General features: G+C 33.4%; 1 protein-coding gene across 2 annotated transcripts in view; it reads right to left on the bottom strand.

Annotated features, from left to right (window-relative positions):
• Brinp3 (BMP/retinoic acid inducible neural specific 3) overlaps positions 1 to 23,181 on the bottom strand; it is a 435,670-nt gene that overhangs the window by 50,770 nt on the left and 361,719 nt on the right. For both annotated transcript variants that reach the window (XM_048357694.1, XM_048357695.1), the window contains one exon: positions 15,274 to 15,496. In XM_048357694.1, coding sequence (XP_048213651.1) covers positions 15,274 to 15,496 — 223 coding nt within the window. The remainder of the gene's footprint in view (positions 1 to 15,273; positions 15,497 to 23,181) is intronic.

Genomic DNA, 23,181 nt, shown 5'->3' with positions numbered 1-23,181 from the left:
TTCAGGCTGGCATGGGTCAATAAGGACATATCTCAAAAATAACCAGAGAAAAAGATGTGAATTTCGCAGTTCCAACTTCATATAGTCAAAAAACAAAAAAACTAAAAGTGAAGAAAACAACAACAACAAAAGAAAAGATGAGAAAACTTTTCAAGAGAACATAGAGAAGCAGTAAACTATTATGAAGAAAACAATATAGCTATATAAAATTTTTAAATTATATTCTACCTTGTTATAGCATTTTTTCTTAAAATTTAGTTCTTTCAAATATTGTTAGTGTCAAAATGATTCCATTCAAACACTTTTATCAAATGTTCAATATTTTAATTTTCTCTTTCAAATATACTTATTAGTCTAAATATAAAGTCTTAAATCTACAAATAAACACATAATGCATACATTATTTTATCAAAATTGTATATTTATTGTTGACAAATGAGATCAACTGCTTGGAAAAGCAATTAACTTGGATTATTGTTTACCTAAGGAGACTGTATAAAATGTCCCACAAGCAGAATAATTTATGTATGTATGCGTAATCATTAACTACTGACTCTTCTGAAGTACAAAACTTAACATTAAGCAAGTAGCTAATCTCATTTACCACTAACAAAAGTTTCCAGCCAGGAAAATTTTACTTTTGGCATTTTTTTCAACATCCCAACAGTCGTCTTCCCAAATGAAATACTGGAATGAAAGCCAAAACATAGATGAGAACTGAGTGAACTACATTTCAGTACAACTCTTCAACGCTGAAGTAGCCACACAATTCACAGATACCAAAGTTACATTCTGCAGTTTTGTACAGCAGAATGTGCTGGTGTCTCTTTAGTTACATAGTGTAAAGCCATTCAGACTAGCAGCTTATGACTCTCAACCTTGCCAAATTTCACAGGTGCTGCCAGCAAAGAATATCCAATAGTCTGCCACTCCCCCTTGCAAAAAAAAAAAAAAAAAAAAAGCCCACAAATCTCTATTCACAAGAGAGGGAAAAGTTACAAACAGAGAGACTGTTTTGTAAAAGCCTTTGAAGCCAATTCAGTTTGGAACTTGAGCAATTGTACCTCCTCCTAACAAGAGGTGCAGTGTGATACACTGACTCTCTTCTGAATATTATTGAATGAATTCCTCCCCGTTAGCATTTTAATGCCATGTTTCTTTACAAGAAGCTTTCATTGCACAGTTCTCTCTATTTAAATATATCAATGCTTACACCCTATTTCATTTGTTTTTACTAATATAAATGTCAAATCCAATCAATTTGTTGTCTCATGAAAATTTTGCTACGACAATGATTTGATGCCATTTAGGTAAGGAAACTACTCCCTGTTCTTCATGGACACTAAATGCTAAAGCTCTTGGGTATTTTTCCAGCAATTAAGGTGATTTTATGGTAGGGATTTAAATATTCAAACAATTAATTGCAACCCATGTTTGAGTTTTGTCTACATTAAGGCCCAAATGAATGTGCAGAATGGGAATCGTGTAGATTTATCAACTGATTTTTTTTTATTGTATAGCTTTTAAAATATAGCTGGGGCTGGGGATATAGCCTAGTGGCAAGAGTGCCTGCCTCGGATACATGAGGCCCTAGGTTCGATTCCCCAGCACCACATATACAGAAAAATGGCCAGAAGCGGCGCTGTGGCTCAAGTGGCAGAGTGCTAGCCTTGAGCGGGAAGAAGCCAGGGACAGTGCTCAGGCCCTGAGTCCAAGGCCCAGGACTGGCCAAAAAAAAAAAAAAAATTAAACAAAAATATATAGCTAAATACTTAAATCTTTATTTCCTTTGCTGTAAAACATAATAATCCATCTCAGAGAGTTAACAAGATTACAGAATATCATTTATGAAAATATGATTAAGAAATGAAAATAAGAATTTTATATAAAGGGTAAATGATACAGAAGAAAAAAGAAAAACAAATAAAAACACATTTTCCAGAAAAAAAAAGCAGGATAAATGCCTTTTACTTTTGTTTTCAACATAAATTTTTAGGTTTCTATGTCATATATCAAAAAACAAATTTAAAAAATAAACTTCACCAACTTAGGGAGATCATTCTTTCAAGGAGATCTATGTTAAGCCCTAGGTCAAAATTTAAAATTTCAAATATAAATTTGAGGATTATTATTCATGTATCTGGGAAAACTCTTGTATTAGAATATGTAAAGAAGAACTATTATAACCCATTTGTTTAGAAAACAAGTAGTTGAATAAAAGTACACAAAAATGTTAAGCAGAAAATTATGACTAGAGTACAATAAATGATGCATTAATGTACCTTTAATTATGTTTATAATTAGTCTAGATAAAAGTATAGTGTCTTGCATTCTGCAAGATACTAGGTAACTGTAGTGAAAGTATATATGGTGATTGCTAAATACAGAGGTTACTAAATGTATTTTGTTTGTAGTTTTGTTTTTTTTGTGTGTGATTCATATTGCTATTAGAATAGAATTGATGAGATTCATCCTTGGTTTTCTATAGAAAAAAAAATATATATATATATGCACACAACCTCTCAGAAACATCATTGTATTTAGAAACGTGGAGCTATCAAGTGAGAGTTAAAACCCAGACTTGAAATATTTCTGAAGTTAAATTTAATCTATCAAAATTGACTCATCAGGAATAGGTTTTATACAGAATCAAACAAAGGACCTTTCTGTACAAAAGAGACCTAAGAGGTAAGATACCGATTAGACATCTGTTTCAGTAATAGTTTGAAAAGGTTTTCTCACAAGCTGAACAAAGCTATTACTTTTACTTCTCAAGTTTTTACTATTTTGGTTTGAATTTTCTGTGGTACCTGAGTGAAAGAAGCAGATGGGAGAGAGGTAACCTGGCTCTAATCTTCATTAACATAAAACTGGTTTCCAATACCCTTTTACTCACCTTCTTTTGTACTTTTACCAGGCTTTGAACTCAGGACCTCAAATGCTTGCTATGCCTGGTTTCTTATCACTTGAGTCACTCCCGCAGCCCCATTTTTGCTCATTATTTTTGAAACAGAACCTTGCAAACTTCTCTGTTAGGACTCATCTAAAACTTTGATCCTTTTTTTGCCTGGTCTCCAGAGTAGCTAGGATTACAGGCATGTGTCACCAGCCTCTGATTGTGCTGTTTCTATAAAACATCTTTTCAAATCTAGGAGAATGTCATTGAAATATACATCACCTTGAGAAAGAGGGAGATACAAATTGGGAACCAATGAACTTGTCTGCTTAATTTAGAGATTGCGGTGAAAGAAGAATAGAAAGATGATCAGCCTTGTGTTGTACTACTGTGAGCACCCTAGATTTTCTCAACTTCAATCCCTGTTTCTTTTTTGTTCAGTTTGCTGAAGCCCAGAGTGATCACAGGACAGAGACAATAGATGAAGAAAAAGTGGAAGGCAGTCAGTATGTGAGAGCATCCCTCCCATGTTCGTGCCAGTATTCTTCACAATAACAAAGACATGAAAACAATGGATGAATGCACAAACTCAGGAATGGGCAAAGAAAAGGCTACATTTAAACAATAGAATATAATTTACTGATAGAAAGAATGAAATGAGAAAAAGTGAACTGGTGAAAAAAAAAGTTAGGTACAGAATCACAAGTAGCATGTAATGTTACTTACATGTGGAACCTAAGAAGGAAAATTGTATAGAAACTGATGGCAGAATATGGTTATCAGAGGAAGGCAAAGTAGAAAGATGGGAAAAGCTGAACTTGCCTGAATTTAACAGGAGCAAGTAATTTAAGTATGATACTGAACAGTATAAATGATCCATAAATGAATATTAATTTGAAAGGTGAAAATAATCTATAATTCATTTCAAAAAGAAGAAAAGATTTTGAAAAAATTCATGAAGAAAGAAGTAGTTTAGCCTTCTGAGGACCCTCCATACCACTTTCCAGAGTGGTTGAAAAAGTTTACATTACCACCAACAATGTAGTAGGGTTCCCTTTTGGCCACATCCTCTCCAGAATTTGTTATTATTAGTTTTCCTGATAATGGACATTCTTACTGGGGTGAGGTACAGTGTTAGCCTGGAGCAAAAAGAAGCCAGGGACAGTGCTCAGGCTCTGAGTCCATGGCCCAGGACTGCCAAACAAACAAATAGACAAATAAATACTTTTTTAAAAAATTACACATTTAACATAATAAAATTTAGTTTGATTTGGTGTCTTCAAATATATTTTTATATTTTGATTAATTTATGTTTTTATTATCTTTCAGTCCCTGTACAAAAGGCTCTCAAAACTACATGGTAATCTGTGAGTGAAACGCACTTTAATTCCACCCTTGCTTTATCTACAACTTGAACTTTACTTTTGAATTTTGGTTCCTCAAAGGATTCATTTGGAGAATATCAGTTAATATTTAATCAAGAAAGCATTTCATTTTTAAAAATACTTGTAGCCTAACTTTTTCTTAAATACTTAATTCTGCTAAATTACCGAAGAAATATGGTAATCTCTACTCTGAATAATGTTGCCTATTAAGATATTTGTTTCATCTTACAACATGGTATTTGTTCTCTGTGTCTTGGGCAAGTATTATATCACCCTTTTCCACAATATAATACAAATAGCTATATGCATCTAATTTTATATCTTCATGTATTAGTATCCATACTAATCACCAACATCATTATCCAAGAAATATTTTTATTTTAATAAATAAGACAGTAGGGTAGGCAGAGTACTTCTAGTACATTATTTTATTTCTTTAGAATGGAAATACATTTAATTATGATGTCCACTTTAAAATTATGCCTCTTTCAAATACTTTTCATGTTTTGATTGCTTATTATTTCCAGATACCTTCATTACTATTGCATTAAATTAATATTTTATGAATAATTTAATGTGATATTATATTTTGGTTAAAAGTGTTCATTTTGGAAAATAATTGATTCATAAGATTTTCCTTTATTCAGAACCTATTAAAATAGATTTAAAATATTTTATTAACATCTTAAATAGTTTTGGTGTTGTAATACTTTCTTATTTATATACTTTGAGATGAATGTGGTCTTTAAAAATTTTTTGAAAGTGTAATATTTTTAAAATGCTTTTACTCATGCGCTTACTCGGCTTTCTTGCTTAATATTGTCATTCTATCCTTCAGATATTGCTTCCACTCTGACTTTTTGCTGGTTAACTGAAGATGGAGTATTTCAGACTTCCTGGTCATGGGTAGTTTCAACTTCTAGGTCTCCTCATGGGTAGCTACGATTATTTGTTTCTAAATTGGCCTTTATCTATTGCAGAATACTCATCTCCATTTATTTTGTTATCAACATTTTGTATTTTTCAACAGCATGGTTTAGGTTTAACTAATTGATCAGTTGACTCTCCAGACATTCTAGGTAAACAAGCATGTCATCATAGCTAGTAACTATTTTTTTAAGCATCAATTACTGTACTTTTGCCAAATTCATCTTTAAGTTTTGTTTTATAACATAATTTATTTAATAAAAACATGAGGAACAAAGAATTCTTTCCTTGGTTTTACAGCTAATATTTGGAAAGAATGCTTAAAAAAAATCTATTCAATTAAAAAAAATTGCTGGTCCTGGGGCTTGAACTCTGGGCCCCGGGTGCTGTCCCCAGGCTTCTGATCAAGGCAAGAGTTTTAACTTGAATCACGGTGCCCCTTCCAGCTTTTTTGAATAGTTTATTGGAGAAAAATCTCATGAACTTTCCTGCCTGGGCTGGCTTTGAAACACAGTCCTCAGATTTGGCCACCTAAGTAACTTGGATTATATCATTAACCACCAGTGCCTGGCACTGCAGTTATCTAAATTAAGTACTCAATTCATCTCTTGACATAATAAAATATTTAGTAAAATGTTTACAAAAAAATGGACACTATTAGTCTTTGCCTATGTCAAAACCTAATTTTGTTTTCTTCTGTTATGTGACTAACCATTAAATTATTCAGTAATTTTCCCCCTTTCAGAACGTCTCTGATGCTGAATGGCAGTGGCTTATTTCTATAATTCTATCTCCTCAAGTAGCTGAGATCTGAGAATCAAAGTTCAGTTTGGCGAAGAAATGCCCTTGACCCTCCCATCCCCAATTAACCACCAAAAAGCTGAAAGTGGAGATGTGGATCAAGTGGAAGAGCTCTAGCCTTAAGCACAAAAGCTCAGTGGCAGCAGATAGTCCCTAAGGTCAAGCCCCAGGACTGTCATTAATATTAATAATAATAATGATAAACTCCCATAAAGTAAAACACCCCCAAACAAAAAAACACTAATGATGTACCTACCACCATATACAATATATATATATATATATATATATATATATATTTATATATATATATATTTGATTTTGCATTCACAGGTTTAGAAAGCTAGCAGTTGACGTTCCCCTCATACTTATTTGGCCAATTAGTAAGCATTAAATTAGAAAACATTACACAATGCAACAGTTTGTCTCGGACTCTTTTCATCTGACTCCATCTTCACAAAAAAGCTCTATCTGGTCAGTTGTGGTGACACATGCCTTCAATACCAGCTGTTTGTAGAGAGAAATCAGGAGGATGTTGATTTGAGATCAGTCTGAGCTAGAAGTCATAGAAATCTCTCTCAATGAAACAATTTAGTCCTGGTAGCATACACCTGGAATCCGAGCTATTCAGGAAGCATTGGTAGCAAGATGAGTCTGAGATTGGCCTTGAGAAAAATGTAAAGCCTTATCAGAAAAAAATATAACTAAATAAAAAATTGGGGGGCATGTATCCAGTGTTAGAGCACCTGCCAAGAAAACAGACGTTTGTATTCAAAATTAAATGATGCCAAAAGAGAGACAGAGACAGATCTGTAATTGGTCTATCTATCTATCTGTCTATCTATCTATCTCCCATCTCCCTTGTTTCTCTCCTCTGTCTCTCAGATATCAGTTTCCTCCTTTTGAAAATTTGTATTTTTGTGTATTTTAACATTCAGGATCTTTATATTGCATTTCTATAGCTACCTATTTGTTTACAGTATGTGATGACTTTTTAATAGGATTTATCAATACACATATCTGTAAATGCTACTTTATTTTTAAATTGTATAACATACTTATCTCCCCAAAGGCTTTATTGTTTCTTAACTCTGCCACCTATGACCCATTTATTTTTTCTGATGAGGTTAACAGCCTCTTCATGATAAGCACTTATCTTGAGTTGAGGGCCTTCCTAATGATCATGGAAAAGATTGTGATTTTTCTCAAAATACAGTGATAAAAATCCAAGTCCTGAAACCATCAATGGTGTAATAATAATTTATGTTAATTATCTAAACTTAAGTTTCCTCAATCATAAAGTTTGAATAATGCCACTATTCTAATTTTTTATTAAAAGAAGAGAAACAGCTAAGTATGGAACAGTGACACAAAGTGTGCATGTTATACCTTTTAACTAAGAATAAATAACAAGGACCATTTAAGTGGGGAATCTACTCCAGGAAGATCATCTTCTCTCATGTTTACCTGTGGCTCACAATGACCTCTGCATATTCCTCTGTTTGCTACTTAGATTTCCCAGCTGAGTGTGATTAATTGTAAATTGTAAACTTGTACATTGTAAAATTGTACATTGATTAGTATTGCTTTCACCTCTGTTTGTTATCTGCTACATATATACATATGTACATATATGTATATATAATCTCCAAGTATTTCTATTTATTGTATAATTGAAAATCTTTAGGTATTGATGCAGTTTGGTTCACTTCAATGACAATGTACAGGTTATAAAATCATTAACAAATCATTGTATACCATAATCATGCATTTTCTCTTCTCGATTTAAATATATAATTTAATAATACTCATATATTTGAGTTAATATTTTGTCATTATTTGTGTATATTTTAGAGAGTGTGGCATTATGAAAGTACAAAGACACATGCACATACATACATATATACATATATGTACTTTAAATTCATTGTTTTCTCACTAGCTTGTTTTATATTTCTTTGCTGCTTACTCTCCTACTTGTATGAACTAATTTTATTTTTGTTTAATATAAGGAATTACCTCTGACTTGATCTTTCTGTTCCCTTTGAAAAACCTACATGAAATCTTCCTGCTGAGTTTAATAGAGCAACTACAACAAGCTGACCTTCATTTTCTCCTGTGTGTTTTTTTTGTCACCTCAAAGTTCTTTAGTGTGGCTCAATTTGTTGCTCTCTGAAGTGCACCTTGCTTGTGAGATAGAGGATTTTTATTTCAGTAGTCATTGATTTTTGAAATGTATTCATTCACTTTATAAATTGTGGTGCCAGTCTTAAGTGGACTATTTCAAAGGATTTGTCATAGTATATATCTTGGTGATATTTCATTTTTACCTCCTTGATTCATAGAGATATTTGATTTTAGACAATATTGTCTTGGTTTAGTAATCACAAAAAACTTTAATTTCAGTTATATTTCAGCTTTACGACTTGATATAGATGCTCCTGTTTGTGTGTTCAGACATACATGCACGTGAAGAAATAATGAAACAATGAACTAATGAAGGTAATTTTTCTGTTTTGTCTTGTATTTAAGGATTATAAAATATATTATGACAATTAGAATTTCCATAACATATATACATTATGGTACCAAAATAAGGACTACATAAATATTAGTGCAATATATGTGACTTTTAATTCCATCAAATTGAGAGTAATTATTCAAAGATTGACAGGATGTTTGGTCTTTAGTACAACATGATTTTTTTTTTCAGTCAAGGGCATTGCATTGAGCTCTGGGCCTGGGCACAGTCCCTGAGCTCTTCAGCTCAAGCCTAGTGCTCTACCACTAGAGTCACAGTGCCAACTTTGGTTTTCTGGTGGTTTATTGGAGATAAGAGTCTCATAGACTTTCCTGCCCAGGCTGGCTTTGAACCACAATCCTCAGATCTCAGCCTCCTTGAGTAGCTAGGACTACAGGCATGAACCACTGGTGCCCAGTTCATTACCAATTTTTGTTTAGTATCATTTAGAGTAGGAAGGGTAATATAGTATCTGCATTTTTGTGTAGTGGATTTTTTGACAAAGTAAGTGCTATATACCTTGAATACACACAAAAAACGCCAATACCATTTTCCCAGAAGCTGATTTTGTATATTCAGATAAAATACACTAAATTGGGGCTGGAATGTGGCTTATTGGTAGAGTGCTTGCCTTGAATGCATGAAGCCCTGAGGTCAATTCCTCAGCACCACATAAACAGAAGAAAAAAAAAGGATGTTTAAAAATACACTAAATTGTGCCCCATATTTCTGTACAGAGTTTTATATAGTCTAAAACACAAGAAATTTCAAAATACTATGAAATACATTAGTTGAACAGTCTAAAACCCTGCATCTTTACCCTCACAGTGTTTTTTATGGACAGTGCTCCAGAGAAAATGGCAAAGAGATCATATTTCTGAGTTTTAAGAATTGATTCTGCTTGGAAATAAGGAAAAACAATATCATACTGTTTACTAATGTTTTCGGCATTTGACCAGATCTCTTCTAAATCTTAAACACAATTACTTAGAAATAATTCCAATAGAACTGATATTGATCAAAAGATTTATTTCTAATATACTTTTACTTAAAAATAGAAAAATAACCAGTTCTTCAGTTTTACTGACAGAGTATTGTAAGAGTTGAGCAATACATTACTATTGTCAAACATACTATAATATACGTTGTGGCTCACAAAACATTGAATTGATATCAATAAATAATATTTATATACTGCCTTGGGCTTCCTAATATTCCTCTCACTGAGATGTAATATGTTGTACCTAATAGCTATGAAAGTTGCACTGAAAGAAAGCATCCAGCTCAGGCATAACTTTGAAATGAAAAATGTCAGAGTTAAATAAAAATGTGACAAAGTATGTTTTTAGTAATTTCTAGGACTCTGATGACTTAAATCAATACAAGGATGAAGCAGACCAGTGTCTACATCTATCTCAGACCGTAATTAAAAAATACGTCAAAGACTTTATGTCAAGAATTATGTATCAAGGTTGCCAAAACACTGTGAAAAAGGTTGAAGCCAGTCCTGGCAACGAAGTCCATTAGACACTTTCACACCAAAAAGCCAGAAATACAGCTGTGGTTCAAGTGATAGTGCACAAATGCTCAGGGACAATGTGCAGACCTTTAGTTTAAGCCTAGAAAGTGATTAAATAAATAAATAAAGTAAAAAATGCATTTGTTGAAGGAAGCATAGTTTTTTTTTTTTACATATAGCTGAGATTTAAAAGCAAAATCATGAAAGGATTTCTGAGTAGAAGTTAAGCCTATATATTATAGTGAGTTGCTCAGGGCATTTTGTACCATGTACACCCAAATTTGGGTTTCACCAAGAGCTGAGTGTAAAGAAATGGCATAAGTGAAAGATTACTTCATATCTACTTTATTTACAAATTGTCTTGCACCAAGGATAAAGAACAACCACGGTCTTATTTGTTCATCTTCTAAAATAAAACTAATCCCGTAGATGCTTTGCATTAGAGTCCAATCTAATAAAAACTAGGATGTAGCTTCTAGACAGAAGGTATGACAACTGTCTAGACAGCATGAAACACTAAGTCCAAACCCCAGTAGCATCAGAAAACCAACCAAACAAACAAAAACTATTGTACTTTCTGTACAAACCCCAGTGTATGAATTATCAAAACTATGCCATTATCTTTATAACATTTTTATTTTGTGTATGCAATATGGGACACAAACTTTGCCAGAAATTTTATTGTATATGAGAAACTTCCCATATGCATGAAACAAACTTCTCTGCTTTCAAATTAAAAAGTAATTAAAAACCTTCCAGGTCTAGAAATTGCTTTTTTTTTCATTGTAAAGGTGATGTACAGAGTGGTTACAGTTACATAAGTCAGGCAATTAGCACATTTCTTTTGGAAGAGTGCCTTCTCCTTTGGTAGTTCTCTGCCAGTTTTACACCCCCCCCCAATCCTCCTCCACCACAAGTTATTTATTGCATCTTCAACATAGTGTCTAGTAATTATCACTGCAGCAATTGTTCCCTCTCAGTCCAACCATTTTTCCCTCCTTTTTCACAGTTAATGATTTCTATACCTTTTGCCTTGTATGTAAGTTCATGTCTGTACTTTAAAAACCTCTTAATTGCAAAGGGTGAGCTAAGTCAGTAGTGGTACTCACAAGAAAATATGATGGAAATGAACTTTACAACTTGGGCGGATAGAGAAGAAGGAACAGGGAGAAAAAGGAAGGAGATGTAACAATGTTCAACAAGAAATGTACTCATTGCCTTACATATGTAACCCCTCTGTACATTACTTTGGCAATAAAATTAAAGAAACCTCTTAATTGCTATATATTTAAATATTTTTATAACAAGATAAAACATGTGAACATTTGTTTAAATTTACTTCTTAATTATTGCCAAGAACTTTCTTTAAGTCATCATTGAGAGTTTGAAATATAAATGATAAAATATTCTTTTGTAGCATATTAAGTGTAAGGAAATTTTTTTTATTTTTTTTTTTTGCCAGTACTGGGCCTTGGACTCAGGGCCTGAGCACTGTCCCTGGCTTCTTTTTGCTCAAGGCTAGCACTATGCCACTTGAGTCACAGCATCACTTCTGGCCATTTTCTGTATATGTGGTGCTGGGGAATCGAACCCAGGGCTTCAAGTATACGAGGCAAGCGCTCTTGCCCCTAGTCCATATCCCCAGACCCTAGTGTAAGGAAATTTCTATGATAACTTCTTTCTGTATTTTCAAATAAACAGCATTCTGCAAAAAATATTTTGTATTATTATGTAAAAGTCATTTTTAATTAAAGGATTGACTCTGTAATATTAAGGGCCAGAAGCCACTCAGTAAGGTCACTCTACTAATTAAAATGAAAGTTTGAGGGGCTGGGAATTTGGCTTAGTAGTAGAGTACTTTCTTGACATGCATGAAGCCCTGGATTTGATTCCTCAGCTCCACATAAACAGAAAAGGCTGGAAGTGGGATCTGTCTGTGGCTCAAGAGGTATAGTGCTATCCTTAAGCCAAAAGAAGACAGGGACAGTGCTCAGTCTCACGGTTCAAGCCCCAGGACTGGCCAATAAATAAATTAATTACATTACATTAAATTGATTTAATTTAATTAAAATGAAGGTTTTACTACAGTAATATCAAATGGCAGTGGTGAAAACAAAATGGATTTTTATTTCCCTGTAAAATAACAAACACATAATCCTTCAGAATCATAGTAGCATCAAAAAAAAAAAATTGCCTTGCTGCTTCCTAGAAAATATCTGCACAGCAGAATTTTCAATTCAAGCCAATATATTTGTATTTGAGAGAAGGAAACTGGAAATGACATTTGTTATTTTTTCTTGAAAGACATAATTTTGAAATTCCATGTGAACAAAAGTAACAGAGATATAAGACAAAGTGTTGGAAATTAACTGTGTAACTTGGGGTGATGGGGATTGTGGGGAGAAGGAAAGTGGGAGAAAAATGAGGGAGGAGGTAACAAGTTTGACAAGAAATGTACTCACTACCCTACATATGTAACTGTAACCCCTCTGCACCACACCTTGACAAAAAAATTAAATTTAAAAAATCATGCACTCTGTCCATTTGGAGTCATTTGGCTAGACGTAGTCAGATGTCCACCCAAAGTGCAAGGGAAGCCTTAAAGTGTAATGTAGCATGTGCAGAAATAAAGCCAGAAGTATATTATTAAAGGAAGAGAAGAGGTAAAGACCAATTACTTATCTGCCTTTAATAAGTTGCTATTGAGAGATGGCATGTGTCTTGGAGGGCATTTTCAAAGAATACCCCAACTAATCCTGGATTTATATTATTAAAAATGGTTGTAAAAATCATGTCAGAACTGGGTGCCAGTGGCTCATGGGGGTTCAAACTTTACATTAAGAATCTGTCAATAAGGGGCTTATGAATAAAGCTATGCATTTCCTATGTACAGTAAGATAATGTATTTCAATAGTCTTTAAAATACTTTTAACTCACATGCATAGGCATAAAATTCATTATAATCAAATAATCTCCTCTAGCCAGGAGTCTTAATAAAAGAATGTTCCCAGAGGAATATGGAGAGACATGTTAAAGCAAATTGTTCATGAAAAGAAAGCAAAAACTTAAGAGAAACATAAAATAATTAAAATTATTGCTGTGAGTGCTTGCAGGGATGGAGGAGGAGAGGAAGGGGAGGGGAGAGGGAAAGAGAGAGAGAAGAGGAGAAGAGAGAGAGAGAAAGAGAGAGGGGGGGTGAGGGAAGGAGGGAAGGCGCTGGGCACCAGTACTTCAAGTCTGTAATCTTAGCTGCTCAGGAAGATGAGATCTGAGGATGTCCATTAGAAGCCAGTCTGAGAAAGAAACTCCTAGAGAAGCTTATCTCCAATTAACCACATAAAAGCTGGAAGTAGAACTGTGGCTCTATTGGTAGAGCACTAGCCTTGAGCAAAGCAAAAGTTCAGGGACAGGGCTCAGATCCTGAATTCAAGCCCCAGTATCACATACACATGTGCGTGCACGCACACACGCTCTCACACACACACACAGAAATACACACACAGAGAAATACACACACAGAGAAACACACACACACACACACACACACCATGAAAATTTTTTAAAAGGAAGTGAGAATGCTAAGTAACATGGGACAATGAAATGAGAATAAACAAATATATATATTAGACACAAACTTTTTTGAGGATATCAATTATTGACAAAATTTTAGCTCGAGAGAGAATACTGCCCTTGTAGCCAATGGAAATAGGAAATGGAAAATTTCATAAACCTTTTAAAAATAAGCCCATTTTCTAAAACACATCAAATCTCACTTACTGAGGGTATACTCAAAATAACATAAAACATAGGCTAGAAAGTGTATAGATGGTCAGAATATTCAATGTACAGTTGTGAAAGTAAAACTAGAGATTTGATGAAATGGGTAGGTTATGAGAGAAGGGGCAAAGTATAAAAACAGTGATATTAAAATTCACTGTACTTATAAAATGACATGTTTAACTAAAATTCCTTTGTACAAGAACTTAAAGGTTATAAAATGAATAAAGAAGCAGCATCCATAATATTTTAAGTGGAAAAGCATACATGTGCTTCCAATAATGAATAAACAAAAAACATAATATATTCATACTACTATACTGTCACATCAATGAACCCCAATCCAATACCCTAGGGAAAATAAAACATTCACAAAGACTAACCATTGCATGAAATGCTAAGAACACTTTAATTGCATCATAAAAATAGTAAATGTCACAGATCTATACAGATAAATAGCCCGAGGACCGATGGAAAGTTATGTCTTAGATTTGTGAAAGAGGGAAAATATTATCAAATTAGAATGTGGAGATTGTTGCACAAAATTTTAACTGTACTAAATCCAATGATAAAAGGACAATGAATTATTTGTAATGGAATTTTTAATACCTTACTAATCTTCTTAGTTTTAAGAAAGAAATCGAGAGAGAGAGAGAGAGAGAGAGAGAGAGAGAGAGAGAGAGAGAGAGAGAGAGAGAGATTTCTCCTTATGATTTAAGCATCAAGTCAAAATTCAGGCATTTTGTAGCTGAAATCTTGACACAAATATTTATTTTTTGCTATTGCGTGCTATCTTTTCCTTGAGCTTTGCTTTCTAACATATCTTTATCCAAGTCACAAGTAGACAGATACAACATTTTATTGTATTTTTTTTTACAGTTGATACATTTCAAAGAATGAAATTTAAACCCTGCTTTTTGAAACTGTTCATATACAAATAATTTAGCATACTCTCCTCATTTATATTAGAGATTCCCATAGGTACTCAAAGTATCCCTTTTAGCGATCAGTGTATATAATCAGATTTATGATTTTCTAAATATTGTTCAGAAAATAAACCACAAAGTAATTTCCATATGTATATTCACTAAGGAGAAATTTCGGTTATAGTCCTGCTTCTTTCCAGTGTAAACATTTTACCAGAGGGCTTTATGTGTTCTGTTTACTGTAATATAATTGTTCATGACCACCACACAAAACAAGTTAGCATCATCTCTATAATGGCAATATAAAGGAAGGAAATTAGAGAAGTGAAAATGTTTGTTTGCCTCACCTTAAGTTGACATGGAAAATACCTGCAATTTAATTTGTGGCTTAATACAATTACTTTAAAACATCTCTCTTTCTTCTCTCTCTCTCTTTCATATATATATATATATATCCGTACATGCATACAGCTCAGCTGCAAAGCCAACGCTCTAGAGTGTCACCTCCACACACATCTTACCTTTGTCTTGGCAGGCTTATGAGAGGCTGTTTGTGGCACCTTTTGCTAAGGCTGAAGACTTTGTGGACAATCCTCTGTGCCTTCAGGAAAAGTTGCTTCATGCTGCTCTCCAATTGTTCATAGCGACGCTGAAAATTAGAATCCATTGTCCACAAGTGCATTATGGCAGAGGTGTTGAGGAAATAATTCATGGGCAGCCTTTTCATAAAGAACTTGAACTCATCTGAGAAAAAAAAAGTTTAAGAAATCAACGTTTTACTTATAAAACAACTATTTCCCCCATCTCACAAGCACATCTAATATGTGAAAAACAAAACAAATGCAATTTGTTCTTTGTGAAAAGCAAATTTTAGAAGAGATTATTGCCTTTCAGTTTCCTAGTTCTAATACCAGTATACAAGGTTTCCAATGTACTCAGATAAGACACAGAGATAGTACAGGTACAACCACAGAAAGGGGATACAAGAGGATCATCAATAATAGAAGCTATGGTTTCAAATCACATGTTGAAAGTAATTATAACAGTGATAGAACAGTCGTTTCCATAACATGGAGTTTATTTCACTTAGCATCATCTTATGTGGCTTAGAACTAGGAAACTGAAAGGGAATACCAAAATTGAGAGACACAGGGTAAAAAGACAAACGACTACAAAAGCATTACTTGCAAAACTGTTTGGTGTAAATTAACTGAGCAACTCATGGGGGGAAAGGGAAAGGGGGAGGGGAGAAGGAGGAGGGGGGAATGAGGGAGGAGGTAACAAACAATACAAGAAATATATCCAATGCTTAATGTATGAACCTGTAACCTCTCTGTACGTCAGTTTGGCAATAAAAATTTTAAAAAGAAGAGATTATTGAATTAAGATTGTTTTCCTTTTATATCTTCTTAATATGTAAGTTTTCAAAAAATATGAGTGTTATTTCAGGTAAATAAGCAATTCCACATATATAGAAAACAATCTTGCCAGAAATTTTGATTTGATTGTTAATACTAGGGCTTAAAATCAAGAGTCCTGTACTTTCCATTGGCTTTTTGGTTCAAGGCTGGTGCTCTACCCTTTCAGCTACATTTCCACTTCCAGACTTTTGCTTCGTTAACTAAAATAAGAGTCTCCCTAACTTTTTACCCAGTTTGGATTTGAACTTCAATTCTCTGATCTCACTTCTACTGTGTCAGCAACCAGGAATATATATTTTTTAAATAAGTTTAAAAATTTTATATAACTGGGTTGAAGGTGTAGCTAAGTGGGAAGAGCGCTAATTAATGAATGAAAGTGGCTGGTATTGAGTTCAAGTCTCAGTCATGACCCTAAAAGCATAAGAAAAATTAAATAGAATCATTACCTAATATGTGAACTCTTATACAGAGAACAATACACTCTCTTCTTTGTCTTATGCATTTTTTCAATTTGTTGTAACACAACTATTTAAAGCAATAACATAATGAAGATATACCTATCACAGTAGTGTTGGACTACATCCTGAAAAAGTGCATAAGTGCATTCATAGTCATTTGGTAGTAGTATGGTGCATTTGTATTGGTAGCAGTGCATAAAATATCTAAATTATTATTAAAATTTCTAAAATAAGCCATTTTGCTATCTGAGAATGCAAATGTTAATACATATTTGGACACTGAATTTATTTTAGCATGGAGACTAAGGAAATTTAAATATTCAGGTGGAACTCATTTCATCAATAATGATAAATGTCTTTTAATAATTAAAGGATAGTTAATTGCATTGTTAATAGTACTCTTTCTCTACAGCAATTGTACTCATTTGACATTTCTTAGAAATAAATGGTGTAGAACCAACTAGAACAAGAAGAAAGAATAAAACAAAACCAAAAGGATAAAATTGAGAGAACTTTTAAAAGGAAAAATAATGCCAAAGATTTTACAGTGAATATCTATTTTATATGCTTAAAATTGTTTTTTTTAATAAGCAGAGTGTAAGTTATAGACGACTGTTAAAATTCTGATTTGACAGTGCTCTATGTTTTGTTTGGTCCCATACATCTTTGAGAAATTCCATGTTTTGAGTAAATATTTCATGCATGGAAATTAGATTAGTCTCAGAGCAGATACCATATATTGAAAACTCATCATTCATTTTATTGCCATCTTTTACTGAACACATTTGATAAAGCCTTATTGTGTTGTATGAAGGCATATTTAGTTATGTTTACTTTTGATAACAGTATTAGAAAGGGCTCTATATTACACAATTGTACTCAAGTTAAAGAAATGTTATTAACATAAAATTAATTTGTTTTAGCATTATATCTACTAGTGATTTTTCTGCTGAAAATTGTACTGTAGAATTCTTATGAAATGGGGTTTTAATATTACAGTGGAGTAATCACTTTATTAGAAACTTAAGAGCCACCACTGACACTCTTCCATAACATTGTTCAAACACCTGTTGTGCACGAAACATCCAGATGTTTCTTTCTGTTAGAGAAAGTTGGATACACCTTTTATCTGATGGCTGAGAATGACTGATCATTGACATGCCATATTTTCAGTTACTAAAATAATATATTAAATGAGTTATTCTACTTAGAAGCCAATAGAATCATCAAGATTATCCCTGCACACCATTTCTCCCAATTTTACATTCGTAGACTATATAAATGAAACTCAAACAACACATTAGGACATTATATAAAACTATGATTTGTATAACTACAAAAATAAAATAGTGACAAAGATAATATGCAATACTTAGGGATGGAAGGAAATAATTTATAGTGATTTGTGAGATTATGTTAAATAGAAAGTTCTATTATAAAGTTCCATGTAAGGAATTACTAGCCCTAATTAAGAAGGGCGTTGTTTAAGTGGATTAATAAAATGTCAAGTATAATAATCACAAAACAATATTTCTATGTATTTTTTAGAAAGTATAGTTCTAGGGATATGTTTTTAACAAGCAAAACTATAGAGAAACAAAGTAGGAGAAACAACAAATATAATAATGCTAATCAATATTCATACTAGAAGGAGTTTAGAGTCAGTTTCAGTTTTGGTAACAAAACTAATTCACAAGAAGCAAATAATAATACAGAGTAAATTTTTATCATATTAATGAATTATATGGAGGCAAAGATAATTAGGCTGGAGGAAAACTTTCCAATAAAATATTTAAATAGAATTACCACACTAACTTTGAAATATTAATATTTTTACTAAAATGCAATGACTTTCTAAAAATTTCTAGGCAAGGTGTGTTTCTTTTCTTCCTGTTAATAAAAAAATTACTTAATTCTTGTTACCTAATTCTGAAACTAATCATTCCTTTTCTCTCTCCTCCCTCTCTCTGTTCCCCTCTCCCACTTTGCTTCCCTCTGTTGCTTCCTCTAGTTCTGTGCCACCTTTCCTCAAAATACTCTTCAGTGCTTTAAATATTAACACAATTACATTTCTAATAATTACTTTAATGCAAATTTAATTGAAAATCCTATATGAATTCTGCTTGCTTAATTTTCTTGCATGAAATAAGATCTACATGCACTCTGTACTTATGCTTTGCAGTTTAATTTATATGGATAAGAGTGGGGAAAATTTGGAGAAGGGCAAAGACCAGGTATTTATATCTTTAGTCTGACTAGTGTGTGTGCCCAGCCTGATGAAAATGGAAAGAGTTAATAAGCATTGTTTATTGTGTAGTTTTAAATATTCAGATTCTGTATTTAGATTTTTTAAAGTTTCTTTGATACTTTGAGAAAGTATACTTTAGTTGCAGATAAGAGGAAGATTATATTTTATTATATGGAATGATTTTCCCTCCTTTTTCTCTTTCTTCTCTCTCTCTCTCTCTCTCTCTCTCTCTCTCTTTCTCTCTCAACTTTCATCCTCATCCACAATTCCTCTATTTTTTTTCTAGGGAGGGGCTTAGTAGGGTTTGAAATCAGCCATAACTCGTCTATTTTTTTCTAAGGCGGGGCTTAGTAGGGTTTGAAATCAGGAAAGGTTCATTATTTCCAAGCAGATGGCTTAAACTGTGTGCTACACCTTCAGTGTGACTTCTCTGGCTATAAATTCATCTAAATAGTCAAAAGACAGGCTACCACCATGGATAAATACAGCCAGGAAGGACAGAGTGAAAAAATAATTCTACCTCATAATTATAATTTTCATTCTGACAGAATAGGAATAGTTTTTCTACCATAAAATAAACACTGAAAATACCTCAATAATATGTAAAGGATATGTGAAGAATTCAGGCATGAAGCAGTTAAAAGAAAAGTAGAAAAAGTAAAGTAATAGGAATATGTGATGAAATATGCAAACATTTATTTTGAAATACAAAACATAATAATCCCTGATTTCAAATTTATAATCCATACTTTCCAACTCATCTCTCCTACTTGTCTATGTGAACCCAGGGTGTTTGGGAACAAAAGTTAATGTTAAACTCTAGTAAAAATAAATTCTATAAGTGAAATTTTCATGTAACTATTTTACTTGCTTATACTGAATGGAGATTTTATGCTATCTATAGGTGAACACATGTCATATGCATTCTGCTTCTTTGGTTGAATTTTCATATCATGATTTATTTTTCTGTTTTTTTTTAGTCTGCAATAGGCCTTGACTTACATCAAGTTCTAAATACAAAGCTGACAAATAAATATAAATTTATTTCTTCTATTAATCTTTGATGTAATTGCCAGAGCATAGTTCTCCAATACAGATATTTCTGGGTCCTTGACACATAGTTTCCTCCGACACTCATATGAGTTAGTCTACTTTCTGATTTCTCAATTGCGAAGTTTTTCTAGCAAATAGTTAATGTAGCTCTTAGGTGCCATGGGACAACTGACCATCATGAAGAAAGTACACAAAATTGGTAAAATGAAAAAACAAATGTAGGAGGAGAGATGGCAAGAAAAGCTGCAACCATAAACAGCTAGGCAGATATCAGAGAGCTGACAAGTTTACTATTCAGTTCTGAAGAAGATATACAACTAATCTGATCATCTTGACCCAACTCAATAATCCTAATTAGCATTGCATAATTTTTACTTTCAAAAATTCTTTTCCCCAAGCATTTATAAAGTAAGGTTGGTATACCCATTTAAAATGTTGTCAATTTCTACAGCAAATTGCTTATTTAACTTGGAGAATCCACATATGAATGCAAGTGTATTCAAACCATCCTATACAACATGGGTACAGATTTAATACTAAAATTCCAAAATACTAAAAACTACATCAAGAAAATGGCAAGGTTGTACAACAGCTTATGCACACATGTATTTTATGAGGCTACAGAATGATGGGTAAAGGTGTGAATCAGAGAGGTATAAATTCCTTAGTAGCAAGTAAAAATAATTGTTTCTGAATGCTTTTTCTCTGAAAGCTTCAACATATATTTGTTGAAAAATATTTCAGTATTTTATGGCATATTTATATGTCCCACATGGGTTGCATTGTTTGTGAGATTTTTTTTAATATTTGAGGAAGTTTCCAAAGTAAGCTGTAACATCAATACATACTTAGAAAGTAGTTTAGCTTCAAAAACAACAACACTTAACTACCTGAGTCGACAAATTAACCAAAGCTAGAAGAAAACTTTGCATCTCTGTCTCCATTTTGTGTACATATTCTTTGCTTTGAGTCATTTTCTATTGCAGTCACTTTGCAATCACTTTAGAATTCAGGAATGACAGAACTGATCAATAACATCTTTTCATAAAGGATGTAAATAACTGCCCCCAATGAAGGAATAAAAGAGCCTCAGTAGGAGAGATCACCTCCTATGGAACAATGACTTGCTAATTGTGGCTAAATTGCTCCCCTCAACTTCCCCAAGATCCTCTGAATAATTATTAACCAAGTCATTCCAAAGACTTGATGGTGGGATAATTATGTGTACCTTTGTCATTGTCTAAATCTACAGCTCCTTTTTTTTTGAGTGAGCCCTTGTTTGTGTTTATGCACTGAACACTGGGTCACATGCTCACGTTGCCACTTCCCTCCATTTGTCACACAACAAGCATTTCTCTGCCATTCATTATCTGTGAATATAACACACGATGGTGAGTGGCCAGACCTAAGGGGAAAATGCTAGATTAGATTAGGGCTTGCTGCCTAAAACTTGTTTCCTAACTAAGGAATCTGCAAATACCAGGTATGTCCTTATTTTCCAAGTGCCCTAGCTACAGAATGAGTTGGTATTTTAAACTATATAAGAAGTTTTATTCATCCAGACCTTTCATCTTAAGATACTGATGCAAAGATAAAAATGCCTAGAGATCTCTCATAGGCAAAGCTCTCAGCCACAGTAGAGTTTATTTCAATATAGAATCATTGCTTTTAATGATGATGACCTTACTAAGTAAGTCATATTTTGTATTTTTTACTGTTAAGTGACTATATACCTTCAGAGAAACTTTCTCTGCCTTTCTGGGTAGTTCTGCATACTGTACACTTACTCTTTAATGAATTTCTCATCACTGAACTAAAGCCTTTTGTTTTCTGCCACAAAGAATCAGGCATCAGAAGGTATTTCACACAATAGCTTCTGAAGACAACTGACTATGTGTTTTTTCTTTTCTTTTTGAAGGAGTGGATCAGAAACCTTTATAAGTGCATACAGTTTTAAGTATGAAATTCTAATACCAAAAGTAACAAAAATGTGTTGATCTAGAATGAAATGTTTATTGCAGCAGTGGCATTTGAGGACATATGCCTACCTCAAACTAAAAGCAGCTCATGAAAATTCAGATTGTCGAGGGAGGGGGTTGTTGCTATCAAATATGGTTGTGTAAAGACCTTACACATTAACTCTTTCTTCTCAAAGTACAAAAGGAATGGGAGAGTCTTTCAAAGTGTGTGCTAAAGGAATCCTTTTTTCATAAAGCTGTAAGACTTCAAAACAAATTTTCATCTGCCAGTTGGATTTAAATGCCTAACAGATTGGTTATGTTGACATAAGGAAGAACACTCAGTGAGTGACTGGGAAAGGTCTGGGAATGTGGAACCTGGATCACAGACCTGAGTGAGAACTGACATCAGCTTATCAAAACCCAAAGCATGAGGGGCCAGGAATTTGGCCTAGTGGTAGAGTGCTTGCCTAGCATGCACTAAACCCTGGCTTCGATTCCTGTGTACCACATATGCCTTGGCACCACATACACAGAAAAAGCTGGAAGTGGAACTGTGGCTCAAGTGGTAGAGTGCTAACTTTAAGCAAGACCTCAAGGGTAGTGGCCAGGCTCTGAGTTCAAGGCCCAAGACTGGCAAAAAAAGAAGCATGAACCCTTATTCCCCTTGTCCTTCACCTTACAAATATACTTGCTTCCCTGTTTGATAATTGTGTCTTATTTTCAGTAATGACGAGTCTAACTTGTACCCATCTCAATCAAAGGATAGACCATGTCAGTTGGCTACAATCAATGTGTATCATAAAAGTATCATCATTCTTCACTACCCAAGAAAACTTACTGATATTATTCCAAGATGTCAAAGAGAGGACAGACAGAGGTGAGAAGAGGCAATATGGACAGAGGTTTTAGGTTAACTTGAGAAGTAGGGTAAAATGATGAAGGAGAGTGGTAGACAGGTGAGTTTGATCTAGGCACATTGTATGTAGAAATAGATGTGTTAAAAAATAACACTTATGCACAACTGCCTGATGTTAATAAAAAATAAGGGGGGATTTATTCCAAGAGAAGACTAATTTTCAAGATGATCATTAGTAATTGGACAAAATTTATTTAAGAAAAAATCATTTTTATTGTGCTGGTCCTGGGGCTTTAACTCAGATCTGAATGCTGTCCTTGAGCTTCTGTGCTCCAGGCTAGCAAGTCAGTGTGAGAATTTGTGCAAAATCAGAAGAGATGATGGATTTTAATGAAGGCACAACTATTCCTCAGTGATTGAGGGCCCATTAAA

The sequence above is a fragment of the Perognathus longimembris genome, chromosome 11, assembly GCF_023159225.1.
Source record: "Perognathus longimembris pacificus isolate PPM17 chromosome 11, ASM2315922v1, whole genome shotgun sequence".
Classification (NCBI taxonomy): Eukaryota; Metazoa; Chordata; class Mammalia; order Rodentia; family Heteromyidae; genus Perognathus; species Perognathus longimembris.
This window is presented reverse-complemented; position numbering and strand designations above follow the sequence as displayed.